The following is an 18,481-nucleotide window of genomic DNA, read 5'->3' as shown; positions in this document are numbered from 1 at the left end:
AGGGAGTGAAAGTGGCCTCATACAAAGTATCTCGCAATTTCTCTCTCTACTTCCATATTATTGCTTTGTATCTGCTGCTACCAAGGGTGACGCGACTGTCCATGCCTCTATATCCTGCAATGCAATCACATGTTGACCTGTGTGCAACTAGGGTTACATGAGCGCCCATGGAGTGGGTTTCCACTTGGTAAGAAATCTGATTAACAAATATCTAAGGCTAACCCTAAGCTGTGCTAATGAAGGGGAACCCTAACCCCATGAACATTAGAAAGTTTTGTATGTGGCGCCTATTTCAAATCTAATGATGGGTAAGAAAATTTTTCCCACGGGGTCGGATTGGCATCACGCGAGTTGGCAGGAAGCTCACCCCATAAGAAACGATTTCTTCGTTCCTCATCAATCGTAATGCTTACAATATCCCCTCCATTTGAATGGCAACCAGGTAATATTCAGCAAGACAATGTTTTTAGGCACTTCCATGATTATCAGATGTTTTCAAACATGGATTGCACCATGAAACACATTTTCTCAGCATAATTATATAATCTCATACTTGATCAGATTGCCATATATGGTCCAATAGTGCACATTAGCTGTGATATTGCACTTACAGTAGTCTGAGCTCCTCCAAGGTTCATTGAATAAATATATAAACAGCAACATCAAATAGAGATCACAATTCTGACCCTGGTGGTATATCACACTTGGAGGTGAGGCAATGATGTCATCAGGTCATGTGTCTTGGGTGCTTTTTCCAATTGTGGCACTGATAGGATCTGGTGTTGTGAATAGTGGCAGCTGCACTGGCCACATCCAGATTATTTTTGAATATATAAACTCTGCTCATCCATAGCTATATGGACTAGGGGGGGCCAAGATATTGAGACATTTGTGATGGGGACCGAACAAGACCACATTCTGTGGCAGGGGAACACAGAGCACAGCTCCCCTGCCACTAAATGTGGTCTTGTTTGTTCTCAGCCACTGCTGCAACACATTTTGCCCACTGTTGGCTCATTCTTCACCACAATACAGGCCCATTATATATCATTAGAAAGGTGGTTTTAATATGTATCTAATGGTAGTATATTCATGGTTTTATATAGAATATACACGCTTTGATATATCAAACACTAATTGTGGCTGGAGGTCATTGCCAGAGTGTATGCACATTACCTGGTCCTTTATACCCACCACTTCATCTATCCAGCTTCATTATTACATTTCAAGGCATTTTCATTATACAGGGCAGAAGATAGCGTTGGAAATGCATTAAAGAAGTGGCATTATCTGGACCTGAACATATTTTCACTTCAATGTATGCCTTCAAATGGCATTCCATTGACCTAAAAACGACACCATTGTGTAGAGCTCAATTTTCTGAACCTGACAGTGTATAACACTTCATATTAGGCCTGGGAAAACACTGACCTAGGCCCACACTGATCTCCGTTAGTGACAAATTGTGACCCAGAGTCACTTATGGTGGGTTGTTTGGTGCCTAGCACCCACAGATGTGCTCATAATATCATACAAACACCCCCATTGCATTCTACTCATCAACAGCTTTCTGGTGATTTATAATTGTAGTATGTTCCACAAGACAATCACCTATCAACAAGCATATTATTTTGAGCTGTGGCTGAAAACAAACAAAGCCAAAGCTAGTGGCACAACAATGTGATTCCGCGTTGGTCTGCCATCAGGTCTGTGCCCTTGGGCACTTATTGCTAATTGTGGCATTGATAGAATCTTGTGATCCATAGCTTTCTGATGATATACATTTTATGACATATGGACCAGTAGGTTCCAGATTATTGTGATGGGAGCCCAACTGCAATACAATATGTGTACTGTTGGCCCATTTTGTACCATAACATGGGACTATTGGCTATCTTCAGAAAGCTACTTTCAATGTGGATCTGATGGTGGTATAACCATGCCATTATATGCGATATGCAAGTGTTAATATGCCAACCAGTTCATTCAATGCATTGGTACCAACTATCTTTTGTGCTATGTAATAAAAGTGTATTTGTATGTGATGGTAAGACTAGAAATATGACAGACTGAGCATGAACACTATATGATGTGCATACAATCTGCATTATCAGAACCTGGAAATCTATTTATTTCTTTGTACTCCAATTGATGCCTTCAAATGGCATCCTGTTAACCCACCAATAACACCATTGTGTAGAGCTCAATTTTCCGAATCTGACAGTATATAACACTTCATACATTGCTTAGGAACTCATTGCTCTAGACCTACCTCAATCCCCCATTAGTGACATATTGTGACCAAGTGTCACCTATAGGGGTTTGTTTGGCTTCTAGTTCCCTCAGATGTGCTCACAAAAATATACAAACAGCCCCATTGTATTCTCCTGATGCATAGCTTTCTGGTGATACCACATTTGTTTGATTTGGTGAACATTACGTGAGGTTGCCAGACATACTGCTCGGAGGTACACAGGTCACAGTAGAGTCACGTGACCGTGCCGCACGGCATACGCCAGGACCCCCGACATTGCCGCCAAAGGCCTGATCCACAAAATTGAAAAAAGGCAATGTCTGTCCGGTGGATCAGGCCTTTGGCGCCCTGATTTTGTCCGGGAATACACCAGGCCTACCCGAGTTTTAGTGAATTTGTCCGGGCCAGATCAGGCCTAATCGAGCACGTGCTTCGAATAGACGCCAAATTTCGACTTTTGCGGGTCTAAAAGGCTACAAATCGGGGCAAATGTCCGGTTTGGCACCAGGCCTCACCCAGCCTGGCGTCAGTATGTCCGGAAAAGTGGCATCAGGCATGGCGATTTTCGGGTCTTTTTTGTCCGGTTTTGCACCAGGCATAAGGGTTGCGGTCCTCAAATTTTGTCCGAAAACGGATCAGGCCCTTGGCAGAAATGTCGGGGGTCCTCATACGCCTGGGTCGAAAATCCGACCCAGGCGTATGCCGGGCGGCAGGATTCAATCTCCGCTTCAATTTGACTAGTATCATTGATAAATGGGCTACAAAAGCACAGATGGGTGGATTCCTCTGCTATTCCTTTGGCAAATATACATGTGTTATATACCATCAGAAACCTATTCAAGAGCTCTACCTGATGGTGGCATTTACAAGGTTCTATCTTATCTCTGCAGTGTTCAAAATTCAAGACCTCCTGCAAACCAGAACACTAAAACAGGTGTTAAGCCCACAATTCTGCCAATTCAGATGCTATTCACATTGTCTCTTTTCTAATGTGTGTATTCCGATGTGTAAGATCATATTCCAATATGAAGTCATCAATTTAGTCAATGCTTGACTTTCACAGCAGATAATCAACAGTTGCAATAGAGTTATACAAAAGTACACAAAATCATGTTTTAGGAGGTACCCTGATTACCAATAAATGTTGATATATATATCATTAGACTCTGCTAGCCAAGCTCTATACAGTGGAATGGTTTTCCAAGCCTCATATGCATCATATGGTACAGAAATGGCCAAATAATGCATTTCAAAGAAGGGTTCACCATCAAAACCTGCCAGCCATTGCCCCCCCACCAAGGTATGCGTATGCAACACACTCCTGGGCTAGCTCCTTGCATTGATTTAAAGACCACCTTCTGCTTCATCTGCCTGGCTCTTGCCCTTGAAGCCAGCTAACAGCTATTCTGCACCACCAAGACCCCAACTGGGGCCCAGACAATGCCCCTGATAATCTGCCTGAGGTTATTCAGGCATATGTAGAGCTGCAGATTCAGATGCCTGGGTCATTTGTTACAGGGCTCTGGCACAGTCATGAGACCAACATTACTGGAGAGATGAAAGACCTCAAGGAGTTCCAAGTGCACCAAGACTGGAGCACAGCACAGGTACTGTGGTTCATGTGTGCCTCCTGGAATATGCACCCAACTTACATAGCCTTCACCTGCAGTGTCTCAACTTGTGGCTGCACCTTGCGTACCCTGGCATTTTGAACCCGCCAGGTAGGGCTATCAGCACTGTAGTCAAGCACACCTCCCACATGGAAGAGAGCATCAATGAATGTGTGAGCACAGTCAAGCAGCTGAAAAATGAGTTGGAAGGATAGTGGAGGGCTTGATGGACACATGCATAAGGATGGGCAACTATGCTCAATGCTTGCAGTAGTGTACAAGAGGAGGTTCTCCTGTGCTATCAACATTGGCTTCAGTGACCTCTGGGCTGCAGCTCAAGGAAAGCCTGTGTAAAATATCAGCGGTAGGCATGCAGCAGTAACATCCAGAAATACTGGGTATGGCTTATACATCTTGACCATTCAGAAGTACTCAGCAATGCAAGCCCTCAGATTGAAGGAGTGTGATGAGGATGATGTGCATAGGATGTCCTAAATCCACTGAGTTGCTGAATAATTTGCCAATGTGAGTGTCATTGAAGTGATTTCCCCTGATCCAGACTTTGTGGATGAGAGTATGAAAAAGTTGTGTGGTGAACAGCAGCTGTAAGGATTCAGTGTGGATACCAAACACTCACACCAGCTTCATACTGAGGGTAGTATAGGACAGTGGGGAAGTACTTCTCACAATTCGAGATTCCGTGCAGCAACCGGCATACCATCTATAAGCTTAAGGTATGTCGCTGTAGAATCTCAATGCTTCTACAGTGTACATGAGCTCTCCCAGTCCGTAAGGACCAGGATCACGGCCTTCAATGAGGACTACCAGCAGCCAGCAGCACCTAAAAGATGCGCGCAGCCGCGGCGTATCCCCGAGTGGTTAATTGCAACAGGTTTAGCCATCGGCAAGTAATCCACATCCTTCAGCAATGCAGACACAAGTCACATAAGGACAGTGTCTGACTGCTTTGTCAGAGAAAATGCACCACTGTGAAGTTGAAATCTACATAGGGCTGCTGCCTCCACCCATTTGCACACCACCCAGGCAGAGGACATTGTGGAGACGGCACTCAAGTCCCTGCAGACAAAGATCCTCACACTCATCCAAGATGCAGTATACACTGAGTCCCTCATGCGGTTGGGACGATAGGTGGGCTCATATCCTTGTGCAGTATTATATATGTGGCATAGCAATCTCTGGGAGCACATCACTGTAATATAACAAGTGTTGCAATGACACTGGCAACCTTATGCTGTCACCCAACCTCGTTTGGTCTGCTGGCTCCATGAAGGAGGAGGTAGTGGTGTCCCCCGCTGTGATCTGCATGTGCTGATGCTCTTGAACAAGCGGTTTAATAGTGTGTTCACACCTGAACTGCAGTCCATGAACATAGAATGCAACACCACTGTTGTGTTTATATCTTGCAGGGCATTAAGCACCCAGGACATGTTGCAGGGCCTCTTGGACCACACAAAGTGGTGAGTGCAGCGGAAGATACAAATCTTGAGCAAGCTGATTCCTCCCATGGCAATGATTGACCTCCTGGTATGGAGTAACAGTCAGAAAGGTTCAGACAGTGCAAAAATTCACCTGGTACCAAAAGAGCACCTCATGCCATGCCAAAGACTTCTCCAAGAAAGGCCCAAGGTAGCTCTCTGCCAATGCAACCATTATATGCTCAGTTCACCCATATCACCCACTCTGTCAACATTTCCCTTGTAACCACCCTCATTTGCAAGGAGGTATGGTAGCTGTGCCAACATCCTCTTCCCCAATGATCAAGAAATCCAGACCATGTACCAGGATAGCCTCTTCATCAAACACAAAAAGGCTTTCAATGCCAACAATATCTCAAAGCCCATGAAGATGTGGACTGAATAGTACCTGGGCTTCAGGCTTACCATCAGCAGTTGGCACCAGGTTTCTACGCTGCTGGGGTGTAAACATGTGGGGATGGTGGAACACTTGATGTATGAGCAGGAGGAGACTGTTGATATTGCACAGGGCCACTCACAGGGGATGGACCATGCACACTGAAACAGTCGTATCTGTCCCTTGGGTGCGTCTTTACATACACCCATACCACATACCACAACTAGACCACCATCCATTTCTTGCAAGGCCCAGCATACTCCAGTGCTTGTGTTCACAGCTGTTAGCCCCATGAGCTCCATGGCTCTACAAGCGGGACAAGGCACAGTCAGTCGAGTGAGGAGTAGCTATTGAACCATTTGGAGAGTTCATTGGTCTTCCATGTGATCTTCAGTCCATCAATGGAGACAACAAATCTCCCATGTAGCTATGAGGAATGCCCAAGGCTTCTTCCATGATGGCAACCAACAACCCCATGCATCGTTCAGTCCCTCTCTCTCACAGCTCTCGTTGTTTGCAACCGATGTGCGTAGGCCGCATCGTCTGCTTCTACACACCCCACCGTGATTGTGTGCACAATCGGCCATCATCTCTCTCAGAGACTGGTTGCAGCATGTGGAAATCTTGCTGCACCAGAAACAGGCCATAGCGACACAAGCATGAGATTGAGGGTGAATGGGGAGTAGAAGGACATGGAGAGAGCACCCGTAAGGTATGAAATGATAACAACATGGTACAAGCGAGGGTCCGGCATTGTTCCAACACACGCAGTCAGAGGAAAGCAACCATGCCGGTGACAACCAAAGAAGCAGCAAGCCACAAATCCTTTCAAATGCACATAGAATGTAAGCATAAGCAGGATACTATCTAAGTACCCTAGATTGTCTGCAAATTGTTCTGTTGACTGCACAATAAATCTCATTGACAACAAGAATACTTGATTTACATTTTCTTAGACCTTACTGTACTAGATACCAAGAACAATATCCAAACCATCTGGTCTATCAAGTTCAACAACCCTTCCTACTTCAGCCGTCTCCATTGGGTGCTGGAGAGTGGGGTGGCAGCATTCATGAACCAAGGACAGTCTGTGCAAATGGTGCCGCAAGCACAATGTAAGCAGTTTTTAGGCCTGCAGTGCCATGGGTGGCACAAATGATATTTTCCAGCCCATAACCGCACAGATGAATCAACCTCTAGCTCTGAAGAAAGCCTTTTCACCACTGAAGACCTCATCATGCAGCAGGCAGTTGAGCTCCAACAAAGGCACCTCCACTCTCCTTCAGTGACGGCAAAGTCAGTGAATTCATGCATTAGCTGCACGGGATGGTTGTGTGCAGTGGTGTCTGTGCACGTCTGCATGTACCCAGGCTCATCAACCACAACACCCAGTGGTAACTGACCTATCCCTAAATTTGGCTAGAATGTGCTTGACACTGACTGGACACTGCCAGACCTCCTTGATGAGCCAATCACCTTCTACTTCAACAAATACCCAGCCTGGACTTTCATACATCTCAGTGGCCAAATCCTGGGCCTGGCTGGGAGTTGCAAACTCACTGGGACCCTCAGTGTACTTTCCCAGAGTATGATCAATTTACAGTGAGCAGCCCCATTGAGTAGAAATATCACCCCATGTGCCTTTGATGCACAGGGAAAGTATGCCTTGGCAAACTTTCTGACAAGGTAACACTGGTGTTCCCAAAAGGAGTGGCATTGTGTGATTTCCTTTACAAAAGTGCTTAAACAACCACCCATCTGATGTTTTGCTGACTTCCATAGCTACGGATGGTCTTGTCCTCACCACTACAGAGTTGCTCATGAACTTGTTAGGGAGATCTGTCATACAGCTGGCTTTCAAACTCTTGCAGGAGGTCTCACCTGATTTACAGCCTGCAAGCTACGCTTCTTTCCCGAGCCCATAGACTCTGAATACTGGGACTGAGCCAATGCCCCATCTTCAGGGGCGGATGGTGGTCCTTTGGCGTCTCAAAAGGGTAAGTCCAAATCATTGCAATCCAATGCAGGCAGCTGACATGTAGGCAAAGCATGGGCTGTGACAGCTCATCATGGACTAAGGAAACAGGGAACCTGGTAGATATGCCTGGGTTGAGCACCACTCAGTGTGTTTGATTGGTTTACACAGATGGCTGTGTTCCCAAGCTATCTGGCTGTAGGTGTGAAGTCATTCCATTTGGGCATCTCTGGAGAGCACTTCTCATTGAGCCCAAGGATCACCTTCTGGACTGCCCATAACTCCGCAACAGCAGGGAGGTTAGAAGAGGAGGTGGAGAGCGGGAGCATAGAGGGACAGGCAACAAGTTGAGCACACCTGCATGCTCAACTTGTTGCAGTTGTGGGCGGTGTGTTGCAGGCAGGTTGTCAATGTTTCTTTTGCTGATTCTGTCATGTCTACTAAAGTCTTTCTCTAATTCTAGCTCTCATTTTTCGCATTCCATGGCCAAGACTCCTCTGCCTTTGGTTTGCCTGGTCCCTGGTAAGCCTTCCTCTCAACGCTTCAGTGTTTTCTCTCACCTTTACACCGTTGTAGGTGGTGTGCCGGTCTTCCACCCAGTGGGTACTCAAAGCATTGGACCAACCTCTGGACTATTCCTGCACATGCAGTGGCTCCAGGCTTCAGTATGTATCCTCGTTAGGTGTTAAAGAATTTTCTGGATGTTCGCCAATCGCAGAAGGTACATCAGAGGGGATTGAGAAAGCAGGTGAATCTGACAAAGTAAAAGCAGCATTACCCTTAGGCAAATAGAATAATGCTGGTGCTGCAGAATGTGGTGGCAGCATTTCCCTACGGGTCCAAGATCTGGTTGGGGAAGCAGGTGAGTTGCTTCTGTGATGTCCAAGGGGAGTACAGAGTGGTAGCTGGTAACTGCAAAGCAGAGGGAGCAGCCAGGCCAGAAGCCATAGTGTGCATGCAACTTGGGACCACTTGTGCTGTCGTGAATGAACCCATGGACATCAAACCAATCCTTGAACTTGTTGCTGTCCTTGGCTGGCTCATCACCAGCACAAGCCCATGTACAAAGTTGAAATGAAACATCAGGATTCCTAGTATCCACTGCTTGATGCTTGTACCAGGTGCAAGGTCCGGATCTTGCAGCATCGCTTGAATGCAATGAGTGCACTGCATAGTGGGTACAAACATGCCATGTCTGCCAGACACAACAACAACATCCAGTGCCCATCCCTCCCATGGTTGTACTAAGTGGTGAACACTCCAAGCATATCAGCCCATTTCCAAAGGATGGTGGGATGTGCACACTGCAGAATATTAGTGTCAAGGTTCTCTGATAGCTCCCTGCACAGGGTGCATGCCACTTGAGAGTGTCGATGTTTTCTGAAAAGCATATCTGCAGCAAGCTGCCATCACAGACCAGCTTCAAGGCGTGGGTGGGTGTCAATCAATAGCAGCTGGAGTACAGCTCATGCGGGCATGTATATGGGCTTCTGATCCACACATGAATGTGCCACATTTGCACCCGCAGTACTGGGAGAAAAGGTACCAGACTTGGAACAGGTGGTCTCTGCACTGCTCCTACTCCCAACATGTGCGTCTTTGTCTTGGGAGAACATGTGTCACAAGTGTGGGGGACTGGATGAGCTCCACAATGACATACATTTCCCAGAAAAGCACTCAGCTAACTAAGCAGTAGGGCAAATGTATAATGGCAAGGCCAGATGACAATATGAATATGAGTGTGATAACCATGATGCGGGCTTTATGATTGAAGAAGCGGGATGTCTGTGTACATGGCACACTGGTCAGTAAGGTTGATGCATGTGCAGGTGTGAGAAAGGAGGGCCAGCTGTGGCATTGTTTGGGCATCATGGGCTGAAGGGCCGACTACATTGCCTACCACATACCCAATCATGAAAATTAGATTCATGGTGAGACCTGTGATGCAGCAGATGTTGGATATAAGGTTGGGACATTTTGTGTGTCCAACAGTGGTTGAGTTGGCCCAGGCGAGGATGACCACAAAGGGTGCAATAGACGTGACTAAGAACCCATGCAGTCAGCACCTATTACATCTCTGGTAGAATCACAGGGGAACCACTTGAGATCCAGTACGAGAAGAGCAGGCTATCCTACTGCACAATAGGAGCATGTTGACCAGGATGGAGCTGAGGATAGCTACGCAGTACATAAGATGCCCAAGTGTACACACACCTGGGGAGGCGGAGGCTGGTGATGAAGTGTAAGACGTGGAGAAGGGATGGGTGTCTGCTGGGGAGTATGCATCAAACCTTGTGTCTAAGATCATGAGGATCTATAGAAGCACTATGGCCTCTATATCCTGATGTGGATGAAGTCAATTTCATTGAGTTCAAGTGGGACAATGCCAACTACAGCTGTGCTTATGACAGTATTTTGACTATTTTGCTGTCAGTTTATACAGAGTGTAAGCAACAGTGGCGGAGAGTGGTACCTGAGCAGAATGCATTACTGTCAAAGCTTACTGGTCACTTTAATGGCAATTCTGATGACATAGTCAGCTACACAATCACCATTAGGCAGTCAATCAGGGATATTCTCCATGCTCAGGATCCAGTCACATATCCCAATGGCCCAGTGGGTACTGACATCTATGCTCTTGTGCGTGAAGTGCTGAAGGTGTCTGAAGACACTCAGCCCCAGTATTATTCCTGTCAGTCCTGCCATTATTCCAGTGAGTCTGGGGGTGCATGCAATATTTTGAGCCTCCTGGTCCTGTGCCTTGAATGCTTTGCTCATATAGTATGACCTGTCAATGACCTTGACCTCATTGACTTCATCATTGACTGGCAGTGTACTCGCACCAAGAGATACTGGATGCCAGAGATGCCCAGGTTGGCAGCAAGCACATTCTTCCAGTCTGTGGAGCTCAATATCTTCCTTGCTGTTGAACTTTGATGGCAGTTCAGAGGTATTCTTCTGTTTCATGGGGTCTAGCCAGCCTGAAGCCTGGATGATTTGTTCGGCCTGCAGCATCTGTGTGTGTCTGCTTATTTCTGCATTGCTCAGCTCTGTCCAGTCATTGGTCCGCAGCACCATCTCCTCAATCTCGCTGATGTTGAGTTCTCCATCATCATTATAATACTGAGTGTCCAGGTCATCCAGGGTGGCATTATCCATGTTGAATGGTGAAGGACCAGTCTTTCCTCCCTTTTTGCGAGCTGCAGAAAAGTCGTCCCTGGCATCATTGCACTCATATTTGATATGGAAGAATTTCATGACCTCCAGCTGCCGCTCTGTGAATGAATAGCCATTGAACACATCATCCCAGAGCACATCCTGGCTTGGTCTCAGATCCTGCCCAGTGCGCCAAGGCTTGAAGAGTGTGAGCATGGTCATGCAATATTGTTCACGGTTGCCTGCATCTCTCCTGGGAAGTGAACCACCAATGAAGTTGGGGACATATGCCTCAGACTCATCCAGCAGCTTCACATGATGGGTGTCATACTGTGGATGATTCTCATGGAACTGCACATATTTTGACCTGGATTTCTTTGGCTTAGGTGCGCTATCAGCTTCAAGCTTCTGGTTTGATGTTTTTGTAAGCAGGAGTTCATCCTCTGATTCTTCTTCCTCTTCATTGACTCCAGCACCCTTCAATTCTGCATCACTGATATCATAGTTGTCCTCCAACTCCGAGTCCACATCTGCATGCTCATTAATAGCCTCTTCAGATTTCTTGGGGCCCTTTTTACGGTGCTTGATCCGCTGCTTGTCTGCCAGTCTGACCCAGTCATATAGTGACATGTGCTCATACTCAGTGGGCCGCCATATATAGTCCTGCACAGGTGACAGTGCTATGATCCGCTTGGATGTTCCTGAAAGTCCGAGCATGACTTTGGTGGTCCCTTCCTCCGCAATCTTGGCAGAGTCCTCCCATGCACGCATCACCTCATACACATATCCTCTCCAGAAACATGTGCGGAATTTGTGGCTCTTGTAGTGGTCTGGATGCTTGAGCAGATATATGGCTGCCATGGGTCCACCAATTTCAGAGCATGCAGTGAGTGAGTTCACTATCTTGGTAATCAGTGACCGAGCCTTCTCTTTGGTAGACTTCTGACTGCCCAACAGCTCCACATTGCGCTCAAACACCTGCTGAATAGACTGGAACATCACATGGGTTTTCAGTGGGGTTTTAGTTATGTAATCAGCAACATAGGCTATGACAGATTTAATGGCAGTGCCCGACAGCAGAGAAGTGACATCAGTGTTCCCATGCATGAGATAGGTGACCGCATGGGTGATGTTGTTGATCCAGGCCTCTCTTTTCTTCATGATCAGTGCACCAGTGCCTGGGTCTACCACAGTCTCTGGGTGTGTCTCTCTGGGGAACCAGGCTTTACAATTTCCATTTTTGTCTGTACAGCCCCGATTATCAAACTCAGGTTTGTCAGACTTATCCAGATCAGCCTTGTCTTTCTTTGAGGATGCCCATGCTTCTGACACTGATCACAGTTCCACCACCCCCCTCAGATTTGATAGAGAATATTATCCAAGGCTTTGCCACAGATATTTCTGACTTCCATGAGTCTGCTTGTGCAGTATGTGCCCAGCTTGTATCCAGAAGCTTTTGCTCTGCATGACCAAGGAAGACTATGATCAGAATCTGCTGATATCAGACAATATGGTTACCATGAAGGAGTAAAAGTCTGAAAGTGACCCCATCTGTGATACTTGGGTGGAGAGGGCCATGGCTGGCAGGTCTGATTGATGAGAATGAATTTTTAATGACATTGAATCAAACTGCCATTTGTTATTTGCTCTTTGGTATCTGTGCTATCTAAATAGGAGTAACATATACTCCTATGTAGTACAGAAATACTGCATGTCTTAGTGTCAAAAGCACTGCAACAACACATCACAATTTTCTGAGTGATTCACCCTATTGGTGTATGCAATTTTAGTGTATGCAATTTGGATATTAAAATATACTAGTATACCTGTTATGAACTGTTTACAGCCACTGCAGAAGTACATTAGCAGATGCGAGACAATAGTGTCCTTCACACAGTGCAGATTACGATTGATGAGGAACGAAGAAATCGTTTCTTATGGGGTGAGCTTCCTGCCAACTTGCGTGACGCCAATCCGACCCCGTGGGAAAGAATTACTTACCCATCATTAGCTTTCTGTTAGGCGCCACATACAAAATTTTGTAATGTTTACAGGGTTAGGGTTGGCTCCCAATAGCACAGCTTAGGGTTAGCCTTAGATCAGTTCTAATTACAATGCTTACCACATGTAAAGCCTCTCCCTGGGCGCTTGTGTAACCCTAGGTTGCACAGCACATGTGCTGCTCACTGTCCACTATGCCTATAGGCTATGTACTGTATTAAACAGACCCTTGACACATGGTATAGTGTCGTCAAAGTACTATACCCTTGGTTTCCTCTTAGAGCTATGATCTGGTGGTAGTATTTATATGCCATATGCTACTAAGAAAGGTTAGTCAGTGATCAGCTGAGATAGTATATACTGACATAGAGCATCATATCTGTTCTTGTAGCTCATCTACCATTGACAGTCACTGAAGTCATTGGGGCACTGCACTCCTTATTTGGATTGAAAGACTACAATTGAAGTATTGCTTGTTCCTAAGTCCCAATTCCAGAACAATATCAAATGTAATGGCACCACGTTGTAGACCTTGTGAAGAGCTTTCTGATGATATATAATATGTGCTATATGGATAAAAACTGGTGAAACAATGGGGGAAATACTGCCAAAAAGCGGCTGCTTTTCAGAAAATGTTTTTAAGTACCACGGGCGCTAGTAGATCGCGCTGACCCAGCGTGAACTACTAGCGCCCATCGGACTTCACCAAATTGCCTTTAGGGCGCTTATTCGCCCACAGGATCAAGCCCTGTGAAGCCTTCTTTAAACCACATTCATGATCAATTTATGGACCATTGACAACATATGACCCTCCAAAACCAGCACCATTGTGTAGAGCTCAGCACACACTTTCGAATGATATACATATCACCATTTATTGGTAAGCACAGTATGGCATAAAACACGATTTGGTACATTTTGCACCACTTTGTAGGCAAATGCTATGTTTGTGATGTTTGAAGCCCAATATCATGTTCAGGTATCGATTATTAGTACATTATGTTCCTTTTAATGTGCTGGGTCTACAATGGAAACAATCATATATATACCATCCAAAATGACAGAGATATAAACCCTACTATCTGTGCTTACCTCTTGCTGGTATTATATTGAGGTATAGCATCTATTGTGTGGGTACACTAGATCTATACCATCACCATTGAATAGAGATCAATATCCTGAGTCCAGTGGTATATGACACTTGACCATTTGGTGAATATACACTATGGTACTAGCACTCATTGCCAATTGTGGCACTAATGGGAATTAATCTAGCTGTTATCTTATCATAATGGAACCAGATCCTTTATCTCTTTGCACAGATGGATTCACCTTATCAATAGCTTCCTGATGATATATAATATGTCCCATTTGGACTAGTGGGAGCTGAGATATTGATGCTTCTCTGTTTGGAGCCAAACAAAGCCAAAGCAAATGGCACGCCGACGCGGATTAGCGTCGTCGTGCCACTAGCTTTGGCTTTGTTTGTTTTCAGCCACAGCTCAACCTAATATGCTTGTTAATAGGTGATTGTATAGTGGTAACATACTACTATTATATATCACCAGAAAGCTGTTGATGAGGGGAATGCAATGGTGGTGTTTGTATAGTGGTCAGAGCACATCTGTGGGTACTACAAGCCAAACAATTCACCATAAGTGACTTTGTGTCCCAATCTGTCACTAATGGGGATCAATGTGCAGTTTATATAATGCCTTGCTAGCACAATCTTCTGCCCTATTTAATGAGAGTATGTTAGGATGTAATGAGGAGACTGACTATATATAATAGCTAGCATGAAAGCTATCAGTTGTGCATACAATGTGGTAATGACCTTCAGCCACAATCAGCATTTGGGGCATTAAAGCCTGTATATTGCATATAATAACATGATCACACCACCATTAGATGCACATTGGAGAGACCTTTCTAGTGGTATATCATTGTCCCATAGTGTGATGCAAAATGTGCCAACAGGGGGCAAAATGAGTTGCAGCTGTGGCTGAGAACAAACAAGACCACATTGTGTGGCAGGGGAGCCATGCTCTGCGTTCCCCTGCTGCCAACTGTGGTCTTGTTTGGTTCCCACTACAAATGTCTTAATATCTTGCCTCCTACTGGTCCATATCTCATAAAATATATATTACCAGGAAGCTATGGATGAGCAGAATCCATCTATCCAAAAATGACTTGGATGTGGGCACCTTTGCTGCCACTATGCACAACACAAAATCCTATTAGTGCTACAATCGGAAAAAAGCGCCCATGGCACATGACCTGATGACATCATTACCTCACCCCCTACTGTTGTATACTACCAGGTTCAGAATTTTGATCTCTATACAATGGTGCTGTCTATATATTTGTTAACTGAACCTAGGAGCAGCTTAGACTATCATAAGTGCAGTATTACAGCTAAGATGTGGCTGTTGCACTATATTTAGCAATCTGATCAGGTAATATGGTTACACAAGATAGAGTATACAGATAATAATGGAAGCCTAGTATAATTATCACTCTGCTGAACATTGCCCTGTTGCCATTTGAAGATAGTGCATAGTGTAAGCATCTGAAATATCATCAATCTAAAGTGTATGATCAGGCTATTCATTGAAGGGCTTGTTCATTGTCTATCTGATCCATTTTATGCCATGACACTTGCAAATATCAATGTCTTCCTGGGCAAACTCAAAAAATCAGCAATAGGCTGTAATGAGTAAACTCTCACCTGTAAATTGCCTAAGCTTGAGAGGAAGCCTGTAATGCTAGAGAATCAGCCCTGCTCAAGATAGGAAAGGAGTGACTGTCATGTAACATGGATAAGACTACATCTATGATATAGTCAGCCAATATTTTCACTCTATTCAAGGCTTGGGCACAGCAATGTTGATTACCATGGGGCTTTCCTAGCTGGGCACAGAGGTCAAATACATCTGAAATATTTATCAGATATAGTTTGTATGTGTGAGAAAATATTGATTCACATTGTCCTGCATATTGTGATTGGATGAAAGTGGTGCAGTTATAGCACATAATATACATCAGTGCTTATAAATCATCTGCACTGTGTGAAGGACACTATTGTCTCACATCTGCTAATGTACTTCTGCAGTGGCTGTAAACAGTTCATAACAGGTATACTAGTATATTTTAATATCCAAATTGCATACACTAAAATTGCATACACCAATAGGGTGAATCACTCAGAAAATTGTGATGTGTTGTTGCAGTGCTTTTGACACTAAGACATGCAGTATTTCTGTACTACATAGGAGTATATGTTACTCCTATTCAGATGGCACAGATACCAAAGAGCAAATAACAAATGGCAGTTTGATTCAATGCCAATGAAAAATTCATTCTCATCAATCAGACCTGCCAGCCATGGCCCTCTCCACCCAAGTTGGAAAAGCAGGAAACCCCACACGCTTTGCGGCAGCATCAGGGAATCAACATCGCCCAACCCCTCACCCCTTTTCACCTATCAATCATCCGATTCCCGGATAGCATACAACAACGTGTAAAGCAGAACCACTGCATTGTCAAGGTCCACATGTCCGGCATGTCTAAGCTACGTGCTAATGTAGTCAGCCATTCCCTTCCCATGCCCAAAATTACGATTGATGAGGAACGAGGAAATCATTTCTTATAGGGTGACCTTCCTGCCAACTCGCGACACCTCAATTGATGCCTGTGGGAAAATATTTTGAAACTCCGCTAATCAGCCATTCATGTTGAGATAGGCGCCACATACATTCTCCGCCTAAAAACCCAGGGTTAGGGTTCTCCTCCATTAGGAATTTTAGGGTTAGACACTAGATTGCTGCACACAGCCACTCTGACCATCTGCTAATGAGGCTTTAATGCTTCCCAGTGGGCATCTATGTAACCCTAGGTGGCACTACACACCTGCGGCTTCATGCACACTCAAATGCAGGCTATAACAAACATCTATATAGACTCAAACACAATGTGCATCATAGCATAAGGGTATATCTATATAGTTTACATTACTAGTAATTGTGCTAGTAGTGGTGAAGGCTCTATGATTATTCCTGCCAAGAGAGAACACTGATCACATATTTGAGGATTGGTTATGTGTGCACATAGGACATGCTATAGTGCCATGATATATGCGATTGTATCTCTTTCATCTATGGCAGTTACTAGAGTGATTGAAACTGTAGTTTATCTACTCTATCTTTGTTTAAAAGACTAGAATCAAAGTATTTCCTCTTTCTGTTGCCCAATATGGAGACAATCAAAACCAAAACAGTACCGTATTGTAGAGCTTGTAAAGGGCTTTCCGATGATATATGATATGTGCTATATGGATGGGAACTGGTGAAACAGCGAGGGAAATACTTCTAAAAAACGGCTGCTTTTCAAAAAATCTTTCCAAGTACCACGAGCGCTAGTAGATCGCGCTGGCCCAGCGCAATCTACTAGCGCCCATTGGACTTCACCAAATCACGTTTTGGGCGCCTATTTGGCCGGCAGGATCAGGCCCTGTGAGGCCTTCTTTAAACCGCATTCATTGGCCATTTATACATTATGCAGGGTATATATGACCCGGAAAACACCTCCATTGTATAGATATTGGCGAGCAGGTTCTAATGATATGCACATCAACATTTATTGATAAGCAGATCACTGCAATAAATCCAATTTCGCACATTTTATACCACTTTGTAGGCCAATACTGCTCCTGTGTTGTTTATAGCCCACAGTGTGCCCAGGTATTTATGATGTGTCTACATGACATTGCTGTCTTGGTACTAGGACGACTGCAGAAACAATAATGTATATATACCAAAAACTGATAGAGATATGGGTTTAATCATGCCCACTTACCTCTTTCTAGTGTTGTATTGAGGTATTACATTGCTTGTATAGCGGAATTTTCTGGGTACACTAGTATCATAGCATCCCCATTGAATAGAGATCAATATTCTGAGCCCAATAGTATATAATACTTGACCATTTGATGAATATGCCAGGCCACTAGCGCTTATTGCCAATTGTGGCACTAATAGAAATATATCTAGTCCATATCTTATTCCACTGTCACCACATCCTTGATTTGTTTGCACAGATGGATTCTCCTTGTCAACAGCTTCCTGGCGATATATTATATGTCCCATTAGGACAAGCAGAAGCCAAGATATTGACCCTTCTCTGTTTGGAGCCAAACAAGACCAAAGCCAATAGCACGCCGACGCGATTCCGCGTCATCGTGCCACTAGCTTTGGCTTTGTTTGTTTTCAGCCACAGCTCAACATAATGTGCTCATTAATAGACAAGTGTATGGTGTAACATACCACTATTATATATCACCAGAAAGCTGTTGATGAGGCGAATGCAATGGGGATGTTTGTATAGCATTCTGAGCACATATGGGAGTGCTACAAGCCAACCAACGCACCATAAGTGACTCTGGGTTACAATCTGTCACTAAAGGGGATCAATGTGGGTCTAGGTCAGTGTTTTCCCAGGCATAATGTCAAGTATTATATACTGTCAAGTTCGGAAAATTGAGCTCTACACAATGGTGTTGCTTGTAGGTCAATAGAATGCCAATTGAAGGCATAAATATGAGTAAAAGGATGTTCA

At 44.6% G+C, this 18,481-nt stretch overlaps 4 protein-coding genes across 4 annotated transcripts; 1 reads left to right on the top strand and 3 right to left on the bottom strand.

The window, feature by feature from the left end:
* Positions 1–8,193: 8,193 nt before the first annotated feature.
* On the top strand, positions 8,194–8,400 carry TRAVEDRAFT_42532 (uncharacterized protein; the record flags this gene model as incomplete). Its single annotated transcript, XM_008034069.1, has 2 exons — positions 8,194–8,233; positions 8,288–8,400. The coding sequence occupies 2 exons, from the start codon at positions 8,194–8,196 to the stop codon at positions 8,398–8,400; spliced, it is 153 nt and encodes a 50-aa protein (XP_008032260.1).
* Positions 8,401–8,542: 142 nt separating this feature from the next.
* Positions 8,543–8,884, bottom strand: TRAVEDRAFT_111073 (uncharacterized protein; the record flags this gene model as incomplete). Its single annotated transcript, XM_008035110.1, has 1 exon — positions 8,543–8,884. The coding sequence occupies one exon, from the start codon at positions 8,882–8,884 to the stop codon at positions 8,543–8,545; it is 342 nt and encodes a 113-aa protein (XP_008033301.1).
* A 1,389-nt stretch (positions 8,885–10,273) lies between these two features.
* TRAVEDRAFT_110263 (uncharacterized protein) lies at positions 10,274–11,866 on the bottom strand (the record flags this gene model as incomplete). Its single annotated transcript, XM_008035109.1, has 2 exons — positions 10,274–11,547; positions 11,635–11,866. 2 exons carry the CDS (start codon positions 11,864–11,866, stop codon positions 10,274–10,276), a joined length of 1,506 nt encoding a protein of 501 aa, XP_008033300.1.
* TRAVEDRAFT_79257 (uncharacterized protein) lies at positions 11,786–12,166 on the bottom strand (the record flags this gene model as incomplete). The annotated part of the gene is made up of 1 exon (XM_008035108.1): positions 11,786–12,166. A coding segment is annotated over one exon (381 nt), but the record flags the coding sequence as incomplete, so codon positions are not given.
* Between the last annotated feature and the right edge of the window lie 6,315 nt (positions 12,167–18,481).

The sequence above is a fragment of the Trametes versicolor genome, assembly GCF_000271585.1.
Source record: "Trametes versicolor FP-101664 SS1 unplaced genomic scaffold TRAVEscaffold_1, whole genome shotgun sequence".
Classification (NCBI taxonomy): Eukaryota; Fungi; Basidiomycota; class Agaricomycetes; order Polyporales; family Polyporaceae; genus Trametes; species Trametes versicolor.
The sequence above is the reverse complement of the archived record's forward strand: the minus strand, read 5'-3'. Positions and strand labels throughout refer to the sequence as shown.